Source organism: Papilio machaon, chromosome 27 (assembly GCF_912999745.1).
Source record: "Papilio machaon chromosome 27, ilPapMach1.1, whole genome shotgun sequence".
Classification (NCBI taxonomy): Eukaryota; Metazoa; Arthropoda; class Insecta; order Lepidoptera; family Papilionidae; genus Papilio; species Papilio machaon.
The window spans coordinates 2,670,225-2,697,575 of record NC_060012.1 but is presented as its reverse complement, the minus strand read 5'-3'; the positions used below and the strand labels follow the sequence as shown (position 1 = coordinate 2,697,575).

The 27,351-nt window shown below is 32.8% G+C and overlaps 1 protein-coding gene across 1 annotated transcript in view; it reads right to left on the bottom strand.

Moving 5' to 3' along the window:
- Nucleotides 1–27,351, bottom strand: part of LOC106707965 (irregular chiasm C-roughest protein) — a 67,194-nt gene that overhangs the window by 14,341 nt on the left and 25,502 nt on the right. Inside the window, exons 2-7 of the mRNA XM_045684715.1 lie at nt 21,465–21,898; nt 18,249–18,399; nt 16,278–16,358; nt 3,552–3,703; nt 2,314–2,405; nt 1,834–1,942 (exon numbers count right to left, since the gene is read on the bottom strand). Coding sequence (XP_045540671.1) covers nt 1,834–1,942; nt 2,314–2,405; nt 3,552–3,703; nt 16,278–16,358; nt 18,249–18,399; nt 21,465–21,794 — 915 coding nt within the window. The 5' untranslated portion in view covers nt 21,795–21,898. The remainder of the gene's footprint in view (nt 1–1,833; nt 1,943–2,313; nt 2,406–3,551; nt 3,704–16,277; nt 16,359–18,248; nt 18,400–21,464; nt 21,899–27,351) is intronic.

Below are 27,351 nucleotides of genomic sequence, written 5' to 3'. Positions count from 1 at the left end.
AAACTAGTCGTTTATTTACAGAGTTTCCTCTGATATACAAGAATTGCTGACACTCCGACGTCGTCACGAAATTAGAGCTTTACACAGCCCCTCTTATTTTCACTTTACCAGTATAAAATTCCCACCAGCATTACCTGACCTACCCTCCCCAACTTACCTACTGACAAGTTCAAATATTCATCTCTCTAGTATCACGTCTGGCAGACCAACTAATAGCGGACGTGTCATGCTGCCGAATTGGCGAATTTTCCAGCGACGACGTACAAAAATTGCGGTGTGGTTTTTCTTCCATCTGTTTCTATATTTTGTTACTTTCCTTTCTTTATATTCGTTTATTGGTGCCGGCTCAAGGGGTAATTTATGTGTGCAAGTGGAATCGACTCTGGCTTTTGTTTTATCTGTTTGGATTTTTATGAACGTGCTTATTTCTATTTCTGTGCCATTTGATGATTGAGGATGTTAGACAATTCTTCATTACTAGCTGTCGCCCGTGATTCCGTCCGCGCGGAATTTAAAAAAAACATAATAAGTAGCCTATATGTTCTTCCAGACTATGTTCTACATATGTACCAAGATTTAATAAAAATCCGTTGAGCCGTTCCAGAAATACCTTCAAACAAACATCCATCCATCCATCTATCTAAACATTCGCATTTATAATTTTATCTTACGTTTTTACGAGAAACCCTTATTTAATCACGTTATTTATACATCTTATCTTATCTTTCCTTAATCATGGAATCAAAAATATTATTATTTCTAAATTATCGCTTTTTATATTTATTTGTATGTTAAACAGGAATCAAATTAGATATCTACCGATGAGTAGTGATAGTACGAGCAAGAAAAACAAATATCGTTTATGTACAGCAATCCAATTTTGTGAAATTTTCTTGTGAATGACTATAAAAAAAAATTAAGATTCCTCTAAATCCCAAGAAAGATATCATTAGACATAAGAAGAAAAAGTGAACGAATCTTGTTCTACCGTATCTACCTTTAATATAAAAATTATGCAAGCAAAATAGGCGCCCAAGGAAACTTCGACCATAAAATCTTAAATAAATGCCGGCTTAATCGGCGCGGCAAATTATCTCATTTTTAGGAGCGTTTGAAAACCGCCATCCCCCATCCCTCGGTTATGCTAGGTTCACACGAGGGTACAGTGGGACAGAGCAGTAGACAATGCAGTACTCCAATCGTTTCTCACTGCCAGAGGACTACTTAACAAGTCTCCCCTTCTGCATTAAGGATATTCTTTAATGATCATTTAATTATTGAATTAAGTATTCTGATTGTGACAGTTATTTTCTTGTTTCGTTGTTGTGCGTTCAATAGCAGTACTGCACTGTCTCACTGTTCTGCCTTCGTGTGAAACTAGCATTATGGAAATAAAGTGGCCGTGCCCCATTACAGCTGGAAGTTCGGTAACATAAATCGGAAATGATTTCGTCTGATTTTGTTAACGAATCGCTTAACTGGCGAGATTGCTACTCGATTTTACCTGTTATTAAGCTTAATAAAGTATTTGTTCACTAATTTAATAATACTTCAAGTTAAATTTGCGATTTCAATATGCCTTTTTAAAAATCGATTGCTGTATTTATATTTTTCCAAAACTTTACAATGGATGAGCACTATAAAACGTTTTTTAACCAGAAAAATTGTTAAGAAATATGAAGTAATTCAATACGTATTCTTTCCCGATGTATCACAGTCTGTTGGTTTTATTGTTTATTTCTTTTAATAACTGTTTTACTCGACATCTTCAATAATATCTTAATCTAATTAAGTAAAAATTAATTAAAATCATAGTATGAAATCTTTACTTACTTGTAGTTTAATGCTAGCAGCTCTGTAAGCTCGATCTGCCGTGTTCTGCGCTTGGCACGTGAACGACTGATTATGATAACTTCTTCTAGGACGAAGGTGTAGGACGGATCTACAAAACATACAATCCTATTAAATTAAGTTAAAAATAATTGATTCAAAAACTACCCATACTAAATTAAAAACAACTTAATGTATGTAAAAAGATACTTTTTTTAGACTGGATTTAAAAAAAAACTACGGATAGATTTGAACTCGTTTTTGTATTAGTTGTGTAAGTAAGGATATGGCGGTATTTTTTTGTATTCTTTGACCGATACATATTTTTCCCTATTTTTGGAAGTAAGTTATGTAAATTATATGCTAGTTTCTTTTAGATTCGAATCTAGGATTCCACATTTCGCATCAGCCATGGCTATTTCACTTTTTATTTGAAATGATTCAGCTATCATGAGATAAAACTTAGTGAAAGCAAAAGGTTACCTCGCAGTGAACCTGCGGCCGTCAGCCATCTGCTCCACTGTGTACGTGACGCCCTGCGTCAGCACGCCGCCTTCAGCGTCTACCCATGTTATCTGCAATATTTATAACTGTTATAAAGGAATTATACTTTTTAAAATTGGGTTTTATTTTCAGCCTTAAAATTCGGAAACTCATTAACGACCAAAGAACATAGAAACGGAATTTTAAATTTTAAAAAGCTAAATTAGATTTTTATTTATATTGAACAAAATTATAATATTGAACTTACAGTTTCATATTTTGTCAAGGACTACAGAAAGTCAAACAAAAATCAGTAACAATTAATTCCACATAGACGCCCTTCTAAAGAAATGATAGATGCAAAAACAATAGGAATTACTAAAAAAGCTAAAGTCAACGAGTTTAAAATCTTACCATAACAAACTACAAGAAACAATTCCAGCACCCAGCTGGTTAGTGATCTTTTGTTCTGTACGTATCATTACAAGGCCACAACGCGAGCAATCGGAGTAACACACGGTCCATTAGGAACTAAATGCTACACAAGAATCCTCAGACATTCAGTGGTTAATGAGTGCTCGTAAAACGTCATTATCATAGTATACTAACGTACCCCGCTAACCAACATCGAGCAATTGTCTGCGAGTTTACATAGTTGGAATAGATAAACATAATTAATTTAACCAACTCTACATAATTATTGTCGATGTTAAATTTATTACAACCCATATTAATGGTTGCCTAATCGACCGTGTTAATGGAATTAATAAAAGCCCGTTACTGAATTTTCGCTGATAATGTAGGACTCTGTTTAATTTGTTTCTAAATATACGATTTGTTAAACCCTTGATAGCGGTACGTTCGATTCATTAGTTATCTTTTACTAATCTTAAAATGCTGTTTAATGCTTCTTGTATATTAGAAAAGACATCAAGAGGGTTAAAGTTATCTTGTTGTTTTGGGTAATAGCTTAATCCACTGTTTCCATTAAACTTTATTTTATACGGGAACCGAAAGTTTATGGTACAATAATAATTAGCTAAGAGGAATTGATATATTTTTAAAATGTTATGGTAATGGTTTTGTTAGTCACGGCTTCGATAAAAAGAAAGATGAAAACAGCTCAAGTTGTACAAGTGATTTGTGTCCCCAAAACAAGAATAATTTGATGCCTATACCTAAATAACCTCAACATTTAATTTTAAGTCCTATTCAAGTAGAAATAGAAATTAATTTACCTCAGCAGCTGGTTTTCCTCCTACAGATATGCATTCTAGATCAATTTCTTGGTCTTCTACAGCTTGGAGTATAGGGCTTTGAAGTATCCTTGGTGGCTCTGGCGGGACAAGAACTGTCAGTCTGGCATATCTTGATCTGATCGGTGGTTCACCTAATGGGAAGTTATAGTTCATGTTAATTTAGTCAAGATTAATAACATTTTCTGACATGAAAAACGTGATTTTTTGGTAATTCGATTAAATCTGGAACGATTGAACCAAGAATTCTGTAGATTGCTATATGGCACTCCGTGGAAGAATGCGTATCGCGAATAATGCGTATATATAGTCGTGAGGGTTTTCGCGGAAGATCAGCGCTGAGTGTTCCAGAGAGGAGCACCCAGCATACAAAGCTGAGGGAGGACCCTATCCGGTCAGCATTGCAACGTTAATTATAAATGTTTCTTTATGCTAGTGTAATTTTAATTTTATTCTGTTTTATGTATTTATAATTATTTTGTAATATGTTAGTTTTTTATTGCGTTGTAATGGTGGGAAGGATTAAATGTTATTTTATTTATTTATTTATTTATCCAGTGACGGTCTCAAAAATTAATTTAACCGTTTAAGCTATAGGCTACAGCGCTCAAAATTTACCTTTCCCGAGCTATTAACGTACATTCAGCAAGTATAAGAGGTTTTTGAAAAAGATATAAATAAGAGAATTTATTGCGATTGAATCCGTACAATTTCCATCGTAATGCGGAACCCCTTAAAGGAAATTCCAAGATTTATTTTCGTATATCAATTCGCGGCTACGGCTGTAAATCTGGCTTCGCGCAAAAACGCATTGATTGGATAAGTTTCAAAGTATTTTTTTTTTTACAAATTTGGAATAAAGTATTAGAATATCATAGTCCAGTCATTTAAGCTTAAATTAGGTAAGAATCTCGGAATTCGAGATACCCAGCTGTAAGTCTGTAAATACTTGTATATTGACACCCTAAAAGTTGTCTCAAAACCTACATATGGTAGGGTGTAAGCAACTATTAAATTTTAAGGTCAAAGGTCATAAAAATCAGTTTCTCGCGCTTTTTTTGGAAATATCTCATTTCCTATGGGTTTTTTGCTATTTGTATTTCTTATCAATATTGTAGAATACAAAATTTTCTACAACTTTTGTTTAAAAAATTTTTTTATACGGTGAATCGTTTTCGAGATAGAGGGCGGAGAGCGCGCGATCACAGCATCACTTCAGCCTCCGGTCGAAAACGCGCCATATAGTTGAAGAACTATCAATAAATCAATTATTATAAATATTTGTCAAATTAATTAATTACTGACAAATTTGGATGAACTAGCTGCAGCATTTTAGGAAGAAAATTGTTCGGCCCAGAAATTATTAGAGAGTGGAACTCAAACCTTATTGGCAGTCTATAATGCTCCGAAATCTGTGAAAAGTCTCAATCATCTTCGTAACATGCATTACGTCAAGTCTACAAAACTTAATAAACCTGTGCAGCTTTCAAATATTCCACCAACAAGTGCAGCTGCTCATCAACATTTCAACCGTGTATATTATTAAGTTCAAACTTGGTTAGGACATGATTTGGAACCCAAGGTATGGGGTTGGGCAATGCGAAACGATTTTCTGGAGCCTATCATGACAATTTTACCACCTGCTCCAGAAGATTTGCTAAATACAATTTTCTGCAACTGCAAGAGTGGTTGTGGTTCGCGATGCGGATGCAGGAAAGCGGGCTTGCAATGCTCTTTAACACGTGGCCAATGTAATGGGCAAGCTTGTCTCAATACTCTACGATATCAGAACGACATTAACGAAGATGGAACCTTGGACCCAGAAATCATGAAAGAACTTGAGACAAATGTCGTTGAAGACGATAATGAAGACCAGTTTGTAATTTACCAGCAGCCAGAAGACGACGATGAAGAGGAAGAAGATGATTAAAATTATATATTGTAGTTTATGTACCCTTTATTCCATTTTTTTACTTTCAATAAAAATTAATGTATTCAATGATTTTTTTTAATAAAAAGATTAATTCATAATTTATTTGTTTTTTTCATCATGTAAGAAGTTATTAATATTAATTAGGTTAAAATTCAAATGTAATTCCTATATTTTTATTAACAATTTTGCAATTACATGGGCAGGTAAGTGATGTTAAATAAATTAATATTGAATAAAAAGTGGATAAGTTAGGAAAAAAATAATAAAGTATAATATAATAGGTAATAAAAAATTGACAAATATTTATAATCATTGATTTAGCGATAGTTCACCAACTTTATGGCGCGTTTTCGACCGGAGGCTGAAGTGATGCTGTGACCGCGCGCTCTCCGCCCTCTATCTCGAAAACAATTCACCGTATAAAAAAAAAATTTAAACAAAATTTGTAGAGAATTTTGTATTCTACAATATTGATAAGAAATACAACTAGCAAAAAACCCATAGGAAATGAGATATTTCCATAAAAAGCGCGAGAAACCGATTTTTGTGACCTTTGACCTTGAAATTTAATAGTTGCTTACACCCTACCATATGTAGGTTTTGAGACAACTTTTAGGGTGTCAATATACACGTATTTACAGACTTACAGCTGGGTATCTCGAATTCCGAGGTGAACTCACTAAAATGACTGGACTATCAAGACAATTTTAATAATGATATTACAAATAATATAATTTGACATTTTTGAGTTGTAACCTTTAAAATCTAGATTGCAAAATAATATTAAAAAATATCCACTACGGTTGACTATTATCCTTAGGATGTCTCTACGTTGATATTATAGTGGTACATAATATTGAAACACACAATCAGAAATTCGTACCCCTTATTGTATATTTAGTATGAGAAATCTACACTAAGCAAGCGAAAATAACCTTTGAAGGACTCGTAAGTACAACAGTAAGTCACAGATTATGGTTGATCACAGAATTTTCAAGGAAAATAACATGGATTCACCAAATAACTGTCAGTTACGACAGTAATCATACTAAAATTATAAATGCGAATGTTTAGATGGATGGATGGATGATTATTCGAAGTTATCTCCAGAACGGCTCAACGGATCTCGATAAATTTGGCATAAGTTTACATACAACTAACATAGTCTGGAAGAACACATAGCCTACAAATTAAGTTTTTTTAATCCGCGTGGACAGAGTCGCGGGCGACAGCTAGTTATTTATTATATTTGACCTGATTCAAACTTTATTGGACTTAAAAGTCGCTGACTTGAACTATATTAAATACAATTTTAACTGATGTTCATAGAACAGAACAAGACGAATTTAAACAGCGTACTCCAAAGTCAAACAGAAAGTTGTAGTTTGCAAACAGTGTCACAACTATCTTGTTTACCCTGTGGCTTATTCCTCTCTCATGTTTCTAACTTTGTATATTTTATTTAGCCTGCTAAAGTAATTAACAATACTGAATAAATATTTAAAACGATAATTAGTCTTAATGTTTCAATTGATTTCATTCGCAATTCGTATGAAGCGGTTCTCTCTTATTGTTATCTTTAAATGGTCATTTCATGATATGTTTTTGTAAAGGTATTTCTGCAGTGGAAACAGATGTACAACCAAAAGTCTCAACATTGAACCTTTCTTTTGTTTTTGCCGGTAAAAGTTAAGCATTTTGATTTATTTTAATGTTCGTTCATTCAGATATTGAATGGTGGTTTAAGCTTTTTAATACTCGGCTTATCGTTTTGGAATTGAAATTTTCAAATCCTGTCTATGAACATTTGGCGTTCGCAAAAAGTTTCCAATGTTTTGTATTGAACTTTTCCATTTTCATATTGACGAGATTTTCGTTTGTTTTTAACAAATATTCGTATGCATGGAAATGAATTTTTGACTTCCTTTTTCCGGTGAATATTAAATATTTTATTGTATAAAGATTTATAGACGAACTGGCCACCCGAATAATAAAAAAACTTTAACTTTACATTAATAGCTATTATTGAATACCTTAAAACAAAGATTAAAATAATAATCACCATTTGATAATGTTGACCGGAAAATTTGAGTCATCTTTTTAATTTTAACTAATCTATTTGATAGTAAACTTTAAAGCTTTGCGGTTACATTTTGTGGCTGAATTTCCAAAAGGACTATGGTCAAACTGTTACTGAACAAACTATTCAAACAACTATAAGCGAACATTGAAATTTATAATAACTTTACATCCTAAATGAGAACAATATCTCCAACTTTCGACTTTCGTAGAATGACCGATTAATCGTGAACTCCGCCAGTTCGATCTGCTTAAGGACATTCACAAAGTAACGTGTTTAAGTAAGTAGCCTATGTGTTCTTCCAGATTATGTTCTACATTTGTGCCAAATTACATCAAGGTCCGTTCAACCTTCGGAGACACCTTCAAACATTCATCCATCTATCGATCTAAACCTTCGCATTTTTAATCTTAGTATGATTTGAACGCGGATTAGTCGCGAAATTTACAGACAACACTAATGATAGGACCTGGAGGAGGACCTTAGTTAAAAATTAAACGGCACAAAGTATCAACAATATGGCACTTTGTGAACAAATTCCTTCTAATTTAGGCACGATTTTTCGGTGACATCTCTAACCGATTCGTAATGTATTTAAAACAATATATTATTCTAGCTTCATACCAAAAGACAAGCTTTTAGTTCAGATTTAGCGTTGTAATGAAATTACACGTTGAGTTAGTTTTGGTTATGCGATGGTGGATGTTAAATTATGAGAGAACCTCATTGAACCGTATTAAAACTAAAATGGAGCGTGCGCCGAAAGTTAAAGAGATAAAATCGTGAATTACATTTAAACGTATAGTTTGAAAAGTTTCAATTTAGGCTTCATTAAACTTTTTAATGCACCGCAATGTAGCATAAAACTTGTTTAAAACCATGCTTCGTTATTAGGTATAGTGCGGCTAATTTATCTGGCGTTGTAAGAATCTGTTATCGCATTAAATTCTATCAGACAATATATAAGGCCAACTTTTTCGAAGAACGATTGACAAATTTATCGGAGCTCCTAGCACAAAAACTTGCGAAAAAGCATTTTTATTGTATCAGGAGTAAAGGATAACGACAAATTTCATACCAATTTTGACATATTTTGACGATAATGTTACGAAAACGCAAATCGTAAATGTTCGTAATAGACCGTCGAACCTAAATTACAATAACTAATAAGGCCAATCATTGGTAAAAATAGCTATTAAAAAAAAAAGATTAAGCTATCTTTTAGCTGTCTTTATTTTATAAGAGGAAACGAGTGAATATCTTTACCTATTGAGGAACTGCAGATGCGTTTATGACCTCAGAGACCCTAAGTCATCTTATGTCTCGTACGAGTATGTCGTTATCAATGCAATCAGCGACGATCATCGACAGAACTTATGACGCTTTTTAACATTGATAGGGAGGCGTTACTGAATCATTGTAATGTAATTTCATCACCAACCAGGTCAAATAAGTTTCTCGATCTATAATTACCTAATATAATCGTATATAAAGATTGAATTGATATAAACATATAATAACCAAGTAAATTAGTTACAATAATATGAGCGAAGTAAATCTAAAATACAGTTAAGTCGATACAAATTAATGTTCCAATTAAGGTTGAGTAAGCAGATACAAGTTTGACCGGTGATGACCGGCTTAACGAGATATTATGCTAATAAACTAGTGCTGTATAGACGAAGCTATAGTTGATCTAATGAGAGCGTTTTGAAAATGACTCGCCTATTTAAATACTATAGAATTAAGGTTATATAACTTTCAATCATTCTGTATTTTTTCTGTTTTCTAAGTTTATATGTAGACTAGTTGTCGCCAGCGACTCCGTCCGTGTAGAATTAAAAAAACTTAGAATTTAGCCTATGTGTTCTTCAACATTATAATCTACTTAAATGCCAAATTTCATCAAGATCCGTTAGACCGTCCTGGAGATAATTGATAGAAGTATCAAACATCCATCTATCCATCTAAACATTCGCATTTATAATATTCGTGATTTAACTGAACTTATTAAGAAAGGAACGACGTTCTTAGCACTCAAAACTGGGCTAATATAATTGACTAACCAGGGTCACCCTAACTTCGATGAGGTTCCCGACCCTTTAGTGAGGATGCATGTGCGCTGACAATGATGATGTATTTAATATTTTTTAAATCTCTTTTTCTCTCTCTTTTTGCACAGAGAGCTAGAAAACCGTATCTACGGATTTCAAATTATCAACATTAAAGCCGCAATACATGGACTGTTTCAATCAATCAATCATATTTATCGGCTATCGTTAATTGCTAATAAGCGAAAGCATAAAGCAATTCCTCTATGGTGACCCTTAGATCCTATTTTAAATGTGACCATTATATCATGATGATAGCTAAGAATTCGACAAAAGAGTTACATCTCTTATAAGGTTTGATCTTCGTTGCATGTTTCTAAATATGAAAAAACTTGAGAGGTGTCAAGGGACACCCGGATGGAACGAAGTTCCTTTGAATTAATTAGTGAAGGAACCAATGTTTATTCTATGCATAAAAAACTTAAGTCTTCACAAGAAGTACATTTTATTTCTATGAATTTTCGTTATATTATTGTCACGTCGTTGCCATGGTGATATAGCAAAAAGTGTCGTGACAACTTTTCGTAAGAATTTTTTCCGTCTAGCCCCCTTTCACAACGCGCGATAAGGAACTTCGTTCCAAAACTTTTCGATAGTGTAGCAATGTTGCAGATAATTGTCGGATCCTGCATTTTACTCCGCAACGCCATTGTAAATCCAAAGTTATTGTCATTTGAAGTTATGGTAGTAAAATGAGAGAATCCAACGTCCCGTCTTATCTCGGGGGCGTCGTAAAAGCTGAGTGAAATTTCACAACGAGCTTTGTGCTTGTGAACTATTTCAGACGTTAAATTTCCAGACAGATTGCTTGTAACGTATTGCAATGCATCTACCAATTGCCTTATTAGTATACTGTTAGACATATTTATAGATGCAGAAAGATGATGATCACATAAATAAGTAATAGGATTGAATGTAACAAAAGGCTACAAAGGTAGAGAAATACCGAAGAAAGTATGGACGGGTTGTGTAAAAGAAGATATGTGTAAGAAGAGAGTGACTGCTGGTAGAGAGTAGTGCATACTGCACCGAGCCTCCAAAGATACAAGGTTAGGTTGGTCACCTGAGCAGATCCTTAGCGCAAATTTCCTAAACACGAAATATACTCTGTACTAACTGTCTCTGAGTTAAAAAGTAATTACTTAAGCAATTGTTTAGTGTACCATACTTAAGAAAATCTATATTAAGCAACTCCCTCAGCTACGATATACTTTCTCTGAGTACGGCAGACTATTAAAAACTGCCAATGATGTATTAATCTTATAAGGAATTGATTTATCACCCATATCTCAGTACCGAGATATACGTGAGTTGACAACTTCGGAATTCAGATTAAAGTTGTTTATAAAGTTGCCACGGTCTCGGCAACTTGTTATCTCGATAATTTGAAAGTAGAAGGTGAAAAATATAATCGCGAAAATTGCTACGAACAATCTTGTGTACAACATTAACAGTTATTTAGACAAGAATATTAGTTTTTCTTATTAATGTACGCTTCCGAATAAGTTTAACAGTATTTGTCCTATGAAAATACAAGGAATGTATGACAAAAACATATGACGATTTCAAAGGGAATGAGAATTACGACATTGTTTAATAAATCAATTCCCAAGAAGAGAAGGACATAAAGCCACTTCGTACAGAATCAGTTCATATAGAATAGTGAATTAAGTCACAAATATTACGAAAGTCGTAAATATATAAATAAATATTCCCCGGAAGCTGGCTGCGCCAACTAAGCTGTTTTCTAAAGCTTGCAATATTTCATGAATAAACACTGATACTGTCTAGGTCAATGCAATTTGTAGCCAGATAGCTAGATTTTATCGAAATACATTTTATAATATTTGCTTAGAAGAATAATAGAGAAATTACAATTCCGAGTTTCAAGCTACTATTAGGTGAGACTATATAAGGTGATTAGGATAGGATATAATGATGAATGACATAAGGTCAATTAATGACATTGAACTTTGAATAAAAATGGATACCAAGTTAAAGGAAGACCAAAGAAAGTATGGATGGATTATGTGATAGAGGATATACGTAAGAAGGGAGTGAATTCAGATGTGACGGCTGATAAAAATGTATGGAGGAGTAATCCATAGGCAAAAAAGATGAATGATGTTTTTTTATATTATAATGTGGTAAACGTTCCAGCAGCGTTAATTGCTTCCACTTCACGCATGTCTTCTGTATGGTCGTGATATTTCATTGGGCGAGCTGGCACCGAGCAACAGCAGTTATCGATGCTGTCGTGTACCACTGTTAAAAGTTCCATTTGTATACTGATAAGTGCTTTAATAAAGTAAACTTCAAATGTTGCTGTTTGTTTTTTACTGAAGCGTTAAATGCAGCAAGTCCTAAATAACTTTGTAATCTCAGTACTCCTAAAATAGGATTGTTTCATCTGAATAAAGTTTTTATTGCAACGGAATATAACCTGTTTTTACGTTAGTTTGAACTTAGAACACGTGTCACGTTTACACGAAATGTACTATAAAGATGTTGCTTTCTTTATTGGGACGTGGCAGACGATTCTTTCTATATGTCAAAGAAAACAGTGAATTAATGAGAGAAACGAATTTATTAAGATAAAACATCACGGGTTAAATATGTATTAATAAACAAATAAAATTGAATGTTCGATGTCTATTCTTAATGATAAAGACATTAAATTAATTGTTCATGCAGCATGAAATCCAGCTCTTTTTGTGAGTAATTAAGGTCGTAATTTGCTTATCCGCCTACCCTAAAGAAGGGGACAAGTATATCCAAAAACGTTTATGAAGCAATATCTACTGTAAAAATAAAAGAAACTAAGCAGCTCTTTGCATAATTTGAAAAGAAAATTAACAGAAAAAAACATTATTTTTTGTTTGTAAATTAAGGAAAATATTTAAAGCACTATCAGACAAATGCATTAGGCAAAGCTATTATGGAACTATTTTTAAAAAGTCTATGTCTGACGTTTGCTAAATTGATGTCTAAATTATTCATTGTTCAAAGGGCACATCTCGTTTGTCGACTATACTTACTACGTCATTCCCCCTGTCATATTTCGGGTTTCAAAAGGTTAGGATTTCATTGAATATTGTATGGACTTTTTCATGGCTTCTCTAACTGATTATGCCAAGGTGAAGTTTACACGTGCTTTATACGTATAAGTAACTTTAGTTTGGTTGAAAAAATTGTTTGGTCTTCAAACTTATTTATTATTTTCCACACACAGGATTATTAACTACTTTAGCATCTTAATACATTTTTACTTTTAAAAACAGTTTTGTTGATGTCAACATAAAATGTAGGTAAAATCTTTCATATAGAATATTTTTTTGTTAGAATATTAAGATCTCTTAATGATAAATACTTATTGCAATTGATAAAGACATTAAAAAATACGATTATGACATGGTACCATTTTATACGTCAAATTGTACACTTTATATAAATTGATCTGCACCGCCTTCTAAATAATTAGGCAGAAGTCGACATTAAGAATTTAATATGCTTACAACCAACCCGCTGTTACAATTTTTCAATCCGTTAGCAGAATTTATAAACCTCGTGAATGTACTTTAGAGGTAAAACTAGAATGTATTAACATAAAAAGCATAGGTTTAAAACATTTTTATACAAGAAAAATGTTTCGCCAAATGATATTATTTCAGTCTCAAAGGCTGCAGCTATGCGACGGTTGTCACATTTTATTTTCAAAGTCGAGCGTGACTCATCTTTGACTTTTAAGAGACAGGACATGTCAAGAATGCGCATTCCACTCTGCTAAATATAAACTTGTTTGTTTGTGTGCTCGTTTTATGTGTTACATTTTAGAGCTAGTACCTAAGCTTTCATTATGACGTTTCAATTTTTTCCAAGTGTCAGCATGTGTGATCATTACGTCTTATTTAGTACACCACGGTTCCTTGCCTAGTCCATTTTACTGTAGTCAAAGTATCCTATTTATGGAGTCACCTCTCCCCGACTGTCCGTCGTAATTAACAGAAGTTAGGGCTGCGAAAGAAACTTCTTTTACATTTCTTTCACAGATTAAAAAACTCAAAGCGACTTTGTTGTGTTTTAATTATAGCCAGTTATTAGATAGGCAATTGTTACTTACTGGCTACCATTTTAAATAAAACATTATAAAAAATGTAGCCTATAAAATAATAGTTGCATGAACCGTTTAGAAATATGGTATTGAAATCAGATATCATAAGTTCTTATTAGTTTAATGTATAAATACTTCCACTAATTAACATGAGAAACACGCAATACCAAAGTAACCGCAGATGGGTTGCCAGTTTAAGTCTAGCCGCGAATTCAAGTTTAACCTTCAAAGATTGTCAAACTCTAGGACTTTTGGTACTCTTATTCCATATTTAGTTAGTTTTATTTTAGGTTATTATTGTATTTATTGTAAATAAATAAATAAATAAATAAATTAAATTATGTTAGGGTTTTGTTCTACGAGTGGTAACTGGTCACCCATTGGTCAATAGTGGACCATAATGCTTTTATTTAAATATCTATACACTTCTTCTGCATATTATCTATGTAAAACACGTTCATCCATTCAAAACTTTCTAAAAAAAATGGGTACAAAGAATCAATATCATTTTTCAAGTAATTTCAATATCTATTTATAAAACAACAACCTAAAACATTGAATTTATCATCATCTCAATTATTAAAACAATAGCAATAATTTAACGCTGCGACTATTAAAACTTGTCTAATAAATCTCGTCCATAACAACCCTAACGAAGTTCCCGCACATGTTATCCAAATAACCCTAAATAAACTGAAGGGACAAAAAACAATTACCAAACAGGGACTGTATTCGAGTCAGATATTAGCGGAAAGGGACATATGACGGACTGCAAACAATTAAACTGGGTTTTTGTTTAATTTTCGACGCGATTTTAATGGTTAAAAACACTTGAGCAACAACTGGTTTCAAACAGCGCTTTTAAATATATATGCGCTTTGAAAAGTAACGTGATCAAATCTAAACAAGTACTATAAAGCGGAAAAGTGTTTTACTAAACTCCACAACAACAATATAATTTTTTTAATTGTTTTATTTTATAATTATTTTGAGTTAAATTGTTGATATTATTGGAACGAAGTTCCTTATCGCGCGTTGTGAAAGGGGGCTAGACGGAAAAAATTCTTACGAAAAGTTGTCACGACACTTTTTGCTATATCACCATGGCAACGACGTGACAATATATAACGAAAATTCATAGAAATAAAATGTACTTCTTGTGAAGACTTAAGTTTTTTATTCATAGAATAAACATTGGTTCCTTCACTAATTAATCGAAAGGAACTTCGTTCCATCCGGGTGTCCCTTGACACCTCTCAAGTTTTATTTTTTAATAATGAAACTGTTATAGATTCCTTCGTAGTTTTAATATAAAATATAATTTCTAGATTTATTGGTTTACTAACTATTTCCACAGATCAAACACATGTACAAAACATTGTTATCTCTTTCATTGTAGTCTTTTTCTAAAAGATTGAATGAAACGACAATATTTTTATATCAGTGTTTGGACAATGTAAATCTGTAAAAAGTATATAGCGCTCCAAATTAAAAACTTATTACATACACAAAAAAACATCATCATCAGCTTATCCATTTCATCACATACAACTCTTCAATACTTCTCAATCAGCCGTCATATCTGAATTCACTGACTTCTTATACGTATCTACTTTCACGAAATTTTTCTGTGGTCTTCCTCTACGTTTACCATAGTAGAGTAGCCATCCACATTCAGACATTTGTTTCTGTGATGTTCATCTCTCTGCATAATAATGTCCATACCATGAACCTTGGTTCTCAATTGGAATGGAACCTTTTGGTTCTCAATTTCTTCACCACTGAAGCTACTTTTTTTGAAACTTCCTCTAATATGCTCATTCTTAACTTTATACTTTTGTTATTTAATTCATTTTTAAACCTTTGTGTAACATATTCATGTAAATATTTGTGTATATAAGTATTCCCTCACAGGCATTCTCTCAAAGGAATATCCTAGAAATCGACATAAGATTATTTCCCTTTGAACATCATTTAAACATACGAATATATTTTATTTAACTGATATCAAAGAAACGTTCTAATATCTCCTTTTATATGTAAAGATAATAGTATATCTTGTAACTAAATACGCAATAAAAGAGAGGATCTATTTAATTAAAGATATATAAAAGTTTTCACTAGGCCCGAAACAAGTTGATACAACCCGGACTAGACATCGTTAGTTTATTATGTCACTTTTTTAAAAGAAAAATGAAAGTGGATAGCAATATTTATTTGATTACAATAAGAGTGATGGATAGTGGAGATCCACAGTAAGAGATGATAACATTATCGTCATCTCTCTGACCTTATCCCAATCACATAGGGTAAGCGCCCCAGTTTTCATCCTCCAGATCGATTTTTTTCGTCATTTCAGTAATCACTCTCTACTTAATCCAGCATCTCTTTCCAGGCCTACTTTTACTGATAAATCGCATAACTTACAGATAATTAACATAAAATATTATTTAGTATCAATCAAACAACTTACCCCTAGGACCAGAACTGACTTGACATTGATATGTCGCGTCATCTTCCAATGCAACCTCTCTTATGTCCAAGGAATAGTCGCCTGTGGAAGAATATATAAATATTAGTTCACTTAATATAACGACAACAACATATCCCGTAACCCAGAGAGGCAGAGACGACGGACCTCTATTTGGCGCGGTCCTGACAGACCTCTCTCGCTTCTTCTACATTCATACATCTACGCATAAATGCACTTCGGTTTGGCTTTTTAAAGAAACAAAAATTATGTACGTGTATAATACGTTCCAAATGAAAATGTGCAAATGTCTTAATGACAAGTTGGGACATTTTTCTGATTTGAGAGACATGACGTCACAATATGGAGTGGGTTCATGCACATTTTTATTTGAATCGCATTGTAAAAACATTTAATCAAATCGCATTTAATTCATTAAATTATTTATTGCAAAGTCGCGAGCAAAACCTATTTATTCTTTAGAGCATATATAGTATTATTTATTACACAAAAAAAATATAGGCAAAAGTTGTCTGGAAATTCCAAATCGATACTGGCAGTTGAAATTCTTCTTTTTATATCGATTTCTAAACGACATAATATCTTATTCTTTTCCTAATACCATATTAGGACATTTATGAGGGTGATTAATATTCAAAATGGTGTCTGTTAAAAATAAATTAGGCGCCATTATCAATTTCTCTACGCCTTGTGTGGGTGGTTGTCGATAGCATATCAAGGTACATTTTAAAGTGTTAACATTTTTGTTTATATTTGAATAAATTAAATGATATTTTTACTAAGTTAAATAAAATTTTTAGAACACTAGTGGAAACAATCACAATGACAAAAACATAAGTGCCGATAGTTTAATGGTTAACGGTACAGAATACCAATGTGGACGTGGATTCGAATCGTAATTTACAGTAGCACACTTTTATCTTATTTGAAACTAGGTGTTGCCCACGACTCTGTATGCACGTAATTAAAAAAAAATCTTACTAAGTAGACTACGTGTTCTTACAGACTATATTTTACATCTGTGCCAAATTTCGTTAAGATTCGTTGAGCATTTCCGGCGATACCTTCAAACAAACATCCATCCATATAAACTCATTAATAATATTACTGTTTTACAAATAACCTGTTATTTTTTTTTTAAATTAAAGAAATCACTTAAACCGTTAATTAACTATGCAACATTATCTAGCTTCTCGTTAAAATTAGTGGAATTAATAGAATATTATATTAGTCGTTTTTATTAGAATCCTTGTGTCGAGAAGCACAAAGTCAACATAGTTAAGAAGCTAAGACACTCGGAACACGATATTCTTGTCTGGCTTATTTTAGTTTCGCGTTATAATTTTAGATTTAGCTTTGTCTTAGTGCTAACTTAAAATTGTTAAGCTTGAACGTTAAATTTCTAAACAAACAGTTTATATTCTTATTTATTCAAGTGTAATTAACAAATATGTAATAAATTAAATATTATAAATGCGAATAAAAATTGCGAAATTCGATGGATGGATGGATGTTTGTTTTAAGGTATCTCCTGAACGGCTTAACCGTTCTTGATGAAATTTGGCACAGATGTAGAACATAGTCTGAAAGAACACATAGGCTAATTATAACTTTTTTTAATTCTGCGTGAACGGAGTCGCGGGTTACAGCTAGTTAATTAATAAACGTTACTTATTCTACTATCAACGCACAGCAAAGCTGATGTCTTCTTAAGCCATCGAAAGGACTCAAAATGGAATCAAAATTACTACTACTACATAAATTACTCCAATCACTATGGATAAAAATTTAATTAATTTCATCTCCACAATAAATGTAATGAAATAATTTCAAAACGCGAAGTCGCTGGCAATAATAAATCTTATAGAAAACGGTGTTCATGAGTTGGCACGTCGTTAAGAAAAGTACTTTTATTCCCGACGTGCCAACTTATTGGGTATAATATTTTCTTACCTTCTTCATCGCTGCCGACCATTTTGTATCTCTCGTAGCCAGTGAGATGTCTATGCGTGCCCAAACCGAAGTCATCTTTGGTCCACTGCAATTGACCCACTTTGCCCTCCACCCTACAGGGGAGAGTCACCCTGGATCCGACGACTGCACTCTGTGTACGAAAAAAAAAACATTAAAAAAGAAGCAAAAAAAAATAAAGTAAAAATGTGCTTTTGATATTAAAAGTGAAATATTCTTTAAAATTTACAACTCACATAAACTCAGAGGAGAAAAGATTCTGTATTCAAACTAATTAAAAGATTTAAAATTTACGCACGTTATTTACAAGAATTATCTTTTACATGATTATCTTTTTAATGATTTCATTTTTAATGATATATTAATACTAACAAAAAGTACGGTAGATAAGACAATGGAAAGTTACCTATAATTACGGAATGCATATGTCTAAACTAATCTTTTTGTTTAGTTTGCATTGAATAGGCTCCGTAACTACTGAACCAATTTGAAAAATCTCACACTGTTGTGAACCTACACTTACCCCGGGTAACATTGGCTTTTTATATAAACATTTATTACCAGAGTTTTTAATTCCGCGCGTACGAAGATCGCTGGCTGCCAATCTTAATATATATAAATCTCGTGTCACAATGTTTGTCCTCAATGGACTCCTAAACCACTTAACCGATTATAATAAAATTCGCACACCATGTGCAGTTCGATCCAACTTGAGAGATAGCATAGTTTAAATCTCAAATTATAGTAGCAATTTTAATTTATTGGTAATTATTTGTCTGTTATTATTTGACAGTCACAATTATCTGTTAACTCCAAATGATTCTAACAGATGTCGATACCTTTCGACTGGGTTGAGTAAATAATCAATAGATGGCGCTGCTATGGTAAATCTACGAACGTGTCATATAAGCTTATTAAATGCGCGCCGACGGAGTCGCGGGCGACAGCTAGTATAATGTGAAAACATCATAGAGCAAGCAGACAAAATAGACTAAATATCATTGAACACAGACGTGACCGTTATGTACTTAATAAAAATAATTAATCTTTGACTACAGTAAAGTCTAGCGTATTAGTCACAGCTGTAGTCAATGGTTGTAGTGCGACAAACGTAACTGGACTGGAAATATGTAAAATTTATATAGATAAAAAAAACTAAATCAGCTACAGTTCAAGTATCCCGTGACATTTTTTTGACATTTTGACTTGGCTCTAGAGAGCTATCATAATTTTGTTTGAATTATGCCCACCGGGTCAGATAACTTGTCGAATATAGAATGTTGACACAACTATGATATATAAAAGAAAATTCATTTTCAAATAATCTGAAGATAATCTATGTATCTATCTATTTATATAAAAGAAAGTTGTGTTAGTTACACCATTTATAACTCAAGAACGGCTGAATCGATTTGACTGAAAATTGGTGGGCAGGTAGCTTAGAACCAGGAAACGGACATAGGATAATTTTACCCAGTTTTCTTTTTTCTTTTTTTTTATTCCGCGCGTACGAAGTCGCGGGTAAAAGCTAGTAATTACTGTTTATGAAATATTTCACTGTTCTTAATTCTATTGCGAGTACAAACTAAAGTTTGTATTAAATCTACGCTCTGTACCGAAAATCAAAGTTACTTTGAAACTTTGGAATATTAATAACGTTTCCATAAATCAAAATTTCCTCAGAAAAACCTATTTGATAAGCTTAGCCAATATTATTCTTTATGTAGGCAAACTGGAGTTGACATGAAAGCTATGTATTGAAAATAACCAAGGATATTAAAAATTCCTTGCCCCAAGCGCTGTTCGCTTGAAATTCTCTTTTCTTTTTTCTTCATCGGTTGATACGTACGGGTTATATTGGACTACATTAATTCAGATTTGTATATAAAAACAAATAATACTGAAATTGAATAAGATAATCTTTTTTAGAAATATTGATGTCTGGTCTGGTGCTAGTAGTATTAAGATTTAATATTGAAAGAATTTAGAGTTATGAACTTTTTTGGAAAGTCTATGGGGTAAAAAATAAACTATACTGAATGCCTTATTACTGTGGCGTTCGTTGTCCCAGTTAAAAAAAATATTGACTATTTAGACAGTGGAATCCCACGGTTACTGGAGCTTTACGAAATGTCAATAATTATGATTATATTGCAAAAATATTACAACAAATTAATTATCATTTGGGTACTGCTGACTGTATCTGTCCTATAATTCGAGGATAAATGCAAATCGAATAACACCTCCTCAAAATCGGTTCAATCGTTTCGATCACAGGAAGTCACGATTGTTTTTTTTTTCATATCATAAGGAGGCAAACGAGCCAGCAGTCACCTGAATACGCCTAAACAGCGAAGCTACCGTAGCCCATAGACATCCGCAATCACAGATGTGTCGCCCACTTTTAATCTACAGAGGAGAGGATGCACAGAAAGAGGATGAATTCCTTTCCAATGTCAAATTCACTTCCCCTTCCCATTCCCCACTTATATGAAAATGATGGGAAAGGGGACTAAAATCAGTCTTATCATCATACATATAGACCCCCATAAATAAGAACATACAAACCCCCGAAAAACTTTATTCTCTTGTCAATAGGTTTAGTGACAATTGTGTTAATTCATGTTGACATCCCTTTCTTCACTTTGATAAAGACTGAGACAGAAACTACTATGTATTCAAGTGTCACAGCAGTGGAATTCTACGGTTAGATATTTCCTCGAAGCTTATTAAATATTGTTTATTATTGTTTCAATTCTATGAGTAATACAAAGATGGGCGATCGAATAACGTTGTTGGGCGGGGCATTTTGTTTGCGGTGTAATTTGATTTGTTCGCGAAATAACTTAAGTAATTTACCCTCGTTAAAATTATTGGGATTTATAGGAATATTTTCCATTTTAAGGATAAATTATTTATCGTTTGGAAGATTGGTTTGGGTTGCTTTTATTAGGCGGAATTATTTAAGTTTTACATACTTACCAAACTTTAAAACTACCCACAATATACAAACTGTATTAGACAATTTGTATAGTCAAACCTAGATAAGCGAGAGTTATTGGCTGTTTGTTAGACGACCTACATCAGCGAGAGAAATATCGCCGTCCCTTTAAATTCTAACTTATTCAGGTTCGACTGTAGTGTAGCTGTGTACTTGTGTTTAGTGGACTACCACTGTTATTATATCAAAAAACTCACCTGATCTTGTGGTTCAATAGCAAACTTCTGCTCCTTCAACGCAGAAGTACAAATTATCAACAAGCATAGCACTGTCCATCGCTTCATCAAAATGCACCAATAAAATGGTATCCTTAACAAAAGGAACAATGTATTCGCATTTCTACTCGTCACTTTGATCTTGTTTTGTTTTTCATATATTAAACAATGGCTTCTTTTCATCAGTTTACATCGAACATTTAGGTTACTTTTGTTGGCATCTGTTATCTCAAGTTCATGTAAAATCTTGTTATTTTTAAAGTCTGTTTCATTGTTATTGTGTGTTGCTTTATCGCTTGTTTTGTTAGCCATTTTATTTTAAGGTGTTTGTACGTGCGTGCAGCCATATGTTATAGGCATTATTTCCATCGGAGTTTACATTCGTGTTCCTTTTGAAGTTTGCTCGCTCGTTAAATCTGTAACAAGGGAAAGTAATTAATGTCAAATTGAATTCTTGGAAGGAAGATAGTTTATTTCTTTATGGGGTGAGAATAAGGAAATAAAGATTCCAAATACTGCAGTTTTTGCATAAATTAGCAGTTAGTTGAAAATTTTGAATCCTTCAATCATACAAACATAGCACTTGGGTTTGTAACCAATTTTATTTCCTACAAAAACTTTACAAGTCGTGAATTGGAACCTAAAATATTTTACAGTATTCAAACCCATTTAGACGATACCACTTTACGCGCATAATTTACCTTTAAAAATTGTAAGGAACACTTGTTTAGACTATGCAAGATATTTATTGCTTCAGTTTAAATGTGTGCATCAGGCAAGAAACTTTTATCGTGTAAACAGTCCTTTAGTGTACTTACAACGAATTTTCGTCCAAACAGCAAAAACGGATCAAAATATTCTTCATTAATATGCATTATACTCATAAATTGAATTGCATAGTAGATATCGGAGATAGAATCCATTACGATGGACATTCAAAATTGATTACCTATTCGACCACTTTTAATCATTTTCGTTTTTAAACTGTCGTCCATAATTCATAGCTATTCAGTGGCACATCTAAAAGTCATAAACATGTCTCGCACACGGTATTATGAGAATCTTTGACCATAGAGAAATGGACTTGGCAATAATCGTCGTTGTACAAAATTCTTCCAATTTTCGAGAGGGTGTGAGGTAAAGATGACAATCACAAAGCAGGCTGGCTTAAGGTCTTTATGGATGTTTATTGAATTAAAAATTTACACACACAAAACGAGCATGAAAGTGTATAGATTAACGAGATATCTGACCCGGTGGCCTTAGAGCAAACTAAATTATGACAGCCCACTAGCTGTCAATGTCCAAAAAGTGTCACAAATTTTTTGTCGTATTGTAGCTGTCTTGTATTTTTTTCTTTTATTGCATTTGTATTTTTTTCTTTTATGGCATTTGCCTAAGAAGGTTTTATTTATTTTGCGAAACAACTAAGCGTGATAGTAGCGCCTCTGTCAGCGGCCCAGATATTTCTTTGCGAGCTTATTGTCCGTTGTTACTTAACAAAGGCGATAGCGCGCTCGACAGGTCCTGTCGTTAGAAGTAAATGTAGAGAACAGATATATGAATAAATCATTCCGATCTATTGCAAGAGACGGTTTCTGCAGTATTTTAATAGTTTCATGAAAGAGGATTCGTATTTCGACCCCAGATTACTAAGCTTTCTCGAATTTAACTCGATACGATTTAAGTTTTATTGAGTTGTTGACAACGACCAATGTTGATGATGTTCAATCAGGGGGCCTAGCACAAATATTTGTAACAATCGCCTTCCTATCGTCATCGTCAATTATGTCAAAATTAATATGAAATGTCTAATGTACTTTACGTCCGATAGGGGGCGCTGTACACATTTTAATACAAAATTTTTCAATGACGATACGATGGCGATTGTCACAATGTTCGTGCTAGGTATACAGTTCTTAGAATTCATTAACAATTACAAGTGTTGTTTGTACGATCGAATTTCTGATTCCATTTAATCTTGTTACTTGTCCTTTGTCTTTCATATAATTTTTTCTTCACTTAATAGCAATTTTTTTCATCATTTTGTTTGCTTAGTTTTTAATCATTTCATAAATAAATTGACACTTTATTAAATCCCTCGTAATTTTTAGTCTTATGAATTTATAGTAGCTTCTTGAACTGCAATGTAGGGTAGAATTTCTTGCCTTTTTACTTACATTCAACTGCAGTATTACATTGAATGGAGGAGAAATGGTGAGAAAACTTCGCATAGTTCCGTTCCTTTATCGTCGCCGGCGGAATCTTCAAATATTTCAACCTTGTACAAGAGTTACAATATACAATAATCGGCAATATATTACTAGTGCCATTTTATTGAGCTTCAAAGTTATGAATATTATATATAAAGGTTTTATACGCTTTAAACTTTGGATTTAAAAAGGAATGAAACGTTGTCATAAAGGAAATAATGATTTGAAGAACTAAGATTACTAAATCACTACCGTACTCAGATTCGTATTTCTTCTTCTTCTCAGTCGCTTCAGTCTTTACAGACTGGTCGTGGTCATCAAGTAGGTGCCGTGACCCGTTTGACTAGACGCCTCCACTCTTCCCGGACTACTGCTTTTTTCGCACACACATGTAAGGGGACATCTACTGCGGCTCTGACCTGGTCTATCCACCTCATGGGAAGAATACGAAGGGAGAATTTTAGTTAATCATATTTTACAAAAGACTTTATAATTTTACAAGAATTAAGGAGGAGGTCAAAAGAAAAATCTAATTTTCACCAGATTTACACATAGTTACCGTCACTAATAAATCTTAAAGTTATTAGACTTAAGTGACTGTTCTATTACTGGAAGTTTGAAAGGGATTATATATTGTACAGTATGTACAATCTAGTTTAAACCTGACATAGTGAGGTTGCAACTTGAAAGTACTCAATAAAAACGTATATGGTAACAGAAGTCATTAACCGAAGTGTGCAAGACTTGGTTATTATTCAATTTCGAACAATTCTTAACCTCTATTATCTATGAACATTTCTACTCCAATACTGCTTATTTATAACTAGCTGTCGCCTGAGACTTCGTCCGCGTAAAATTAAAGAAAATCCAATGCACTATTCCAGTATGTGACATATATCTGTTCCAAATTTCATCCGGGTTCGTTAAGACGTTATCTGCTAATAAACATCCATTCATACGTTCCTTCGTACATTCATCCCAACTTTCACATCTTAATATTAATAATATTATAAATGCGAATGTTTAGATGGATGGATTGATGGATGGATGGATGGTAGATGTTTGTTTCAAAGTATCTCCGGAACGGCTCAACAGATCTTGATGAAGGCACAGATGTAGAGCATAGTCTGGAAGAACACATAATAAAGTTTTGTTTCTAATTCCACGCGGACGGAGTCGCGGGTGAAAGCTAGTTAATACGATTCAACATGTCATTAATTTGTTGAAAATTTCCAAGCAATGTTTCAAAAAATTACTCAATTTCTTAAATAATTTTTGTAACAAAATTGAAAATATCATATTAGCTTTCCCTCTACAAAGTTTTCTTTAAAGTTTCAGTATTTTTAATAAAATTAAATAACTTTTGAAAATTTAAAACTATTACAAGTTACTTATTTAATTATCAATTTCTAGTAACACTGAAAGTTTTCCTGAAAGCGTAAGTTCTCTGTTAATACTAGTTTTCAACATCTCGACCTCCGTTCTGAAAAGCTATAATGCGTTTATAAAATTTAAACTCAGAGACCTTACATCTCTACACACAGCTTCCGAGATTCGCATACTTACTTGATTTTACACGAAAACAATTTACTAATGGAATAATTAACTACAAACATCTAAGTTTCCTCTTAAGAATTAAAAATTAATAAATTAGATTACGTTCCATTCTTACAATGTCCGTTTTATCAGGACGCTAACTGTGCGTTTCCACTACCAATAAATCACTTTGTTATTTTTGTTGTAGAAATCTGTTGTAGTGGAACCGAACCTATATGTCTATAGCGTTTTTATATATTCTTCTAACCCATTTGAATGCAGCTGAATGTTTTAGTTTCATAGTTTAACTTGTATGTACGAGTATATACTATATATAGTATTTTGCATTTTGGTAGATTGCCAACTCAGTGGTCATAAATGCTATCAAGATATGATATTGTTTCAAAAGTAGACGCTGTGAATATCAAATAACATACGTAATTTTCTTTTCATATTTTGAATAACACTTATAAAAATATCAAAGTCAAATACATCTTACCAATATTACAAACGCGAAAGTTTAGATGGATGTTTGTTAGAAGGTATCTCCGGAACTTTTTTTTTTATTTATTTTTTTCATACAAAAGATTTAACAAAGATTTTTATCTCGCCAAGCTGTAATGCTTAACGGCGAGACGCGCTCGTTATTACAAAAATGTATTCAATCAACAACATGCACTTAAGATAAACATTAAACACATAAACATAACCTCACTTTATTACAGATTTGTTTATCGATGAGGACACTTTATCTTCATCGAGAAACAAGTCTTTCAGCTTTGACTTTAACAATTTTCTGCTTATATCATGTCTATGTCTTAGCATAACGATTCTATTAAATAATTTTGGTACCATGTAATTAGACGTTCTTTCTCCATAGTAATTCTTTACCTTCGGCTGAAATAATTTTTTGTCACTTTCTCTTCGCGTATTATATTTATTTTTTACTAATATTTTACATTCGTCCTTGTAATAGTATTCTAATCCTAATAGATAATCAATCTTTTTATCTACTGTAAAAATTTTGCAAACGTGAAATAGCCTATCATAATCTTTATTACATTTTTTCTTAACATTTTTACTAACTAGGAACGTAATCAGTCTTATTTGTAAATTTCTGATATTTTTTAAATATGTCTTAAATGTTCGCCCGTACACTATGAATCCGTAACTTAAAACTTAAAACTACTCAACGGATCTTGATGAAATTTGGTATAGATGTAGGATATAATTTGAAAGAAAACATAGGCTGCTTAATAAGTTTTTTTAATTAAATGGGTTGAATCATTAATTTGAATTTCGTTATAATATTTATAATTAAAGGAATAAGACTATTCAGCTGCCAGAAGCTCCAGCTCAGGTACTAACACCGATGCAATATGCAGATGAAAATATGTTTATCAACAAAGTAAACATTTATAGAACTTGTTCCTGACATAAATAGCTGAAAAATCAGTAGATTGGTAATTTACTTCCACAAAAAATACACAAATGTAATCAAAAACTGTCAATAGGTCGACATGAATAGCATTTTATCCTTGAATATAGTTGATATTAAATTCACAGATTAAATTATTCATAACCGGATAATTGACACAGATATATCAAGGACTTCCGTTGTAACTGTATTCTGTAGTATTAAACCGATAAGAAGTAACGGGTCTTGGAAGTGGGTTATTACAATAAAATCATCACGATTATCAGCTCACTACATGTCTAAACTAAGGGGCTCGGAACCTACCCTAAGTTAGAGTTGACTAGGCCGTATTCAACCAAGCTGGCCCAGTGCTGGTTCGTTGACTTCACACATATATCTGCATTCGATCGCAATTTTTATGGCAATCAAATGTAAAGGCCTACATTCAGCAGAGGACAAACCCAGGTTGATAATGATGATGATGAACAGGTTTCATCACGATGTTTTACTTCGTCGTAAGAACTTCGGATAAATGTACATACGTATGTAAATCTAAAATCGAAAAACACATTGGTATATGACTAGATCCGAACCCAGGACCTGCAGCTATGTTAAAGCAATCACTGACTTCGAAACAGGTGGCAAATTTTTGCTAAATTGCTGCAAAAAAAAAAAAAAAACTTTTCTTTAATGAATGGAAATC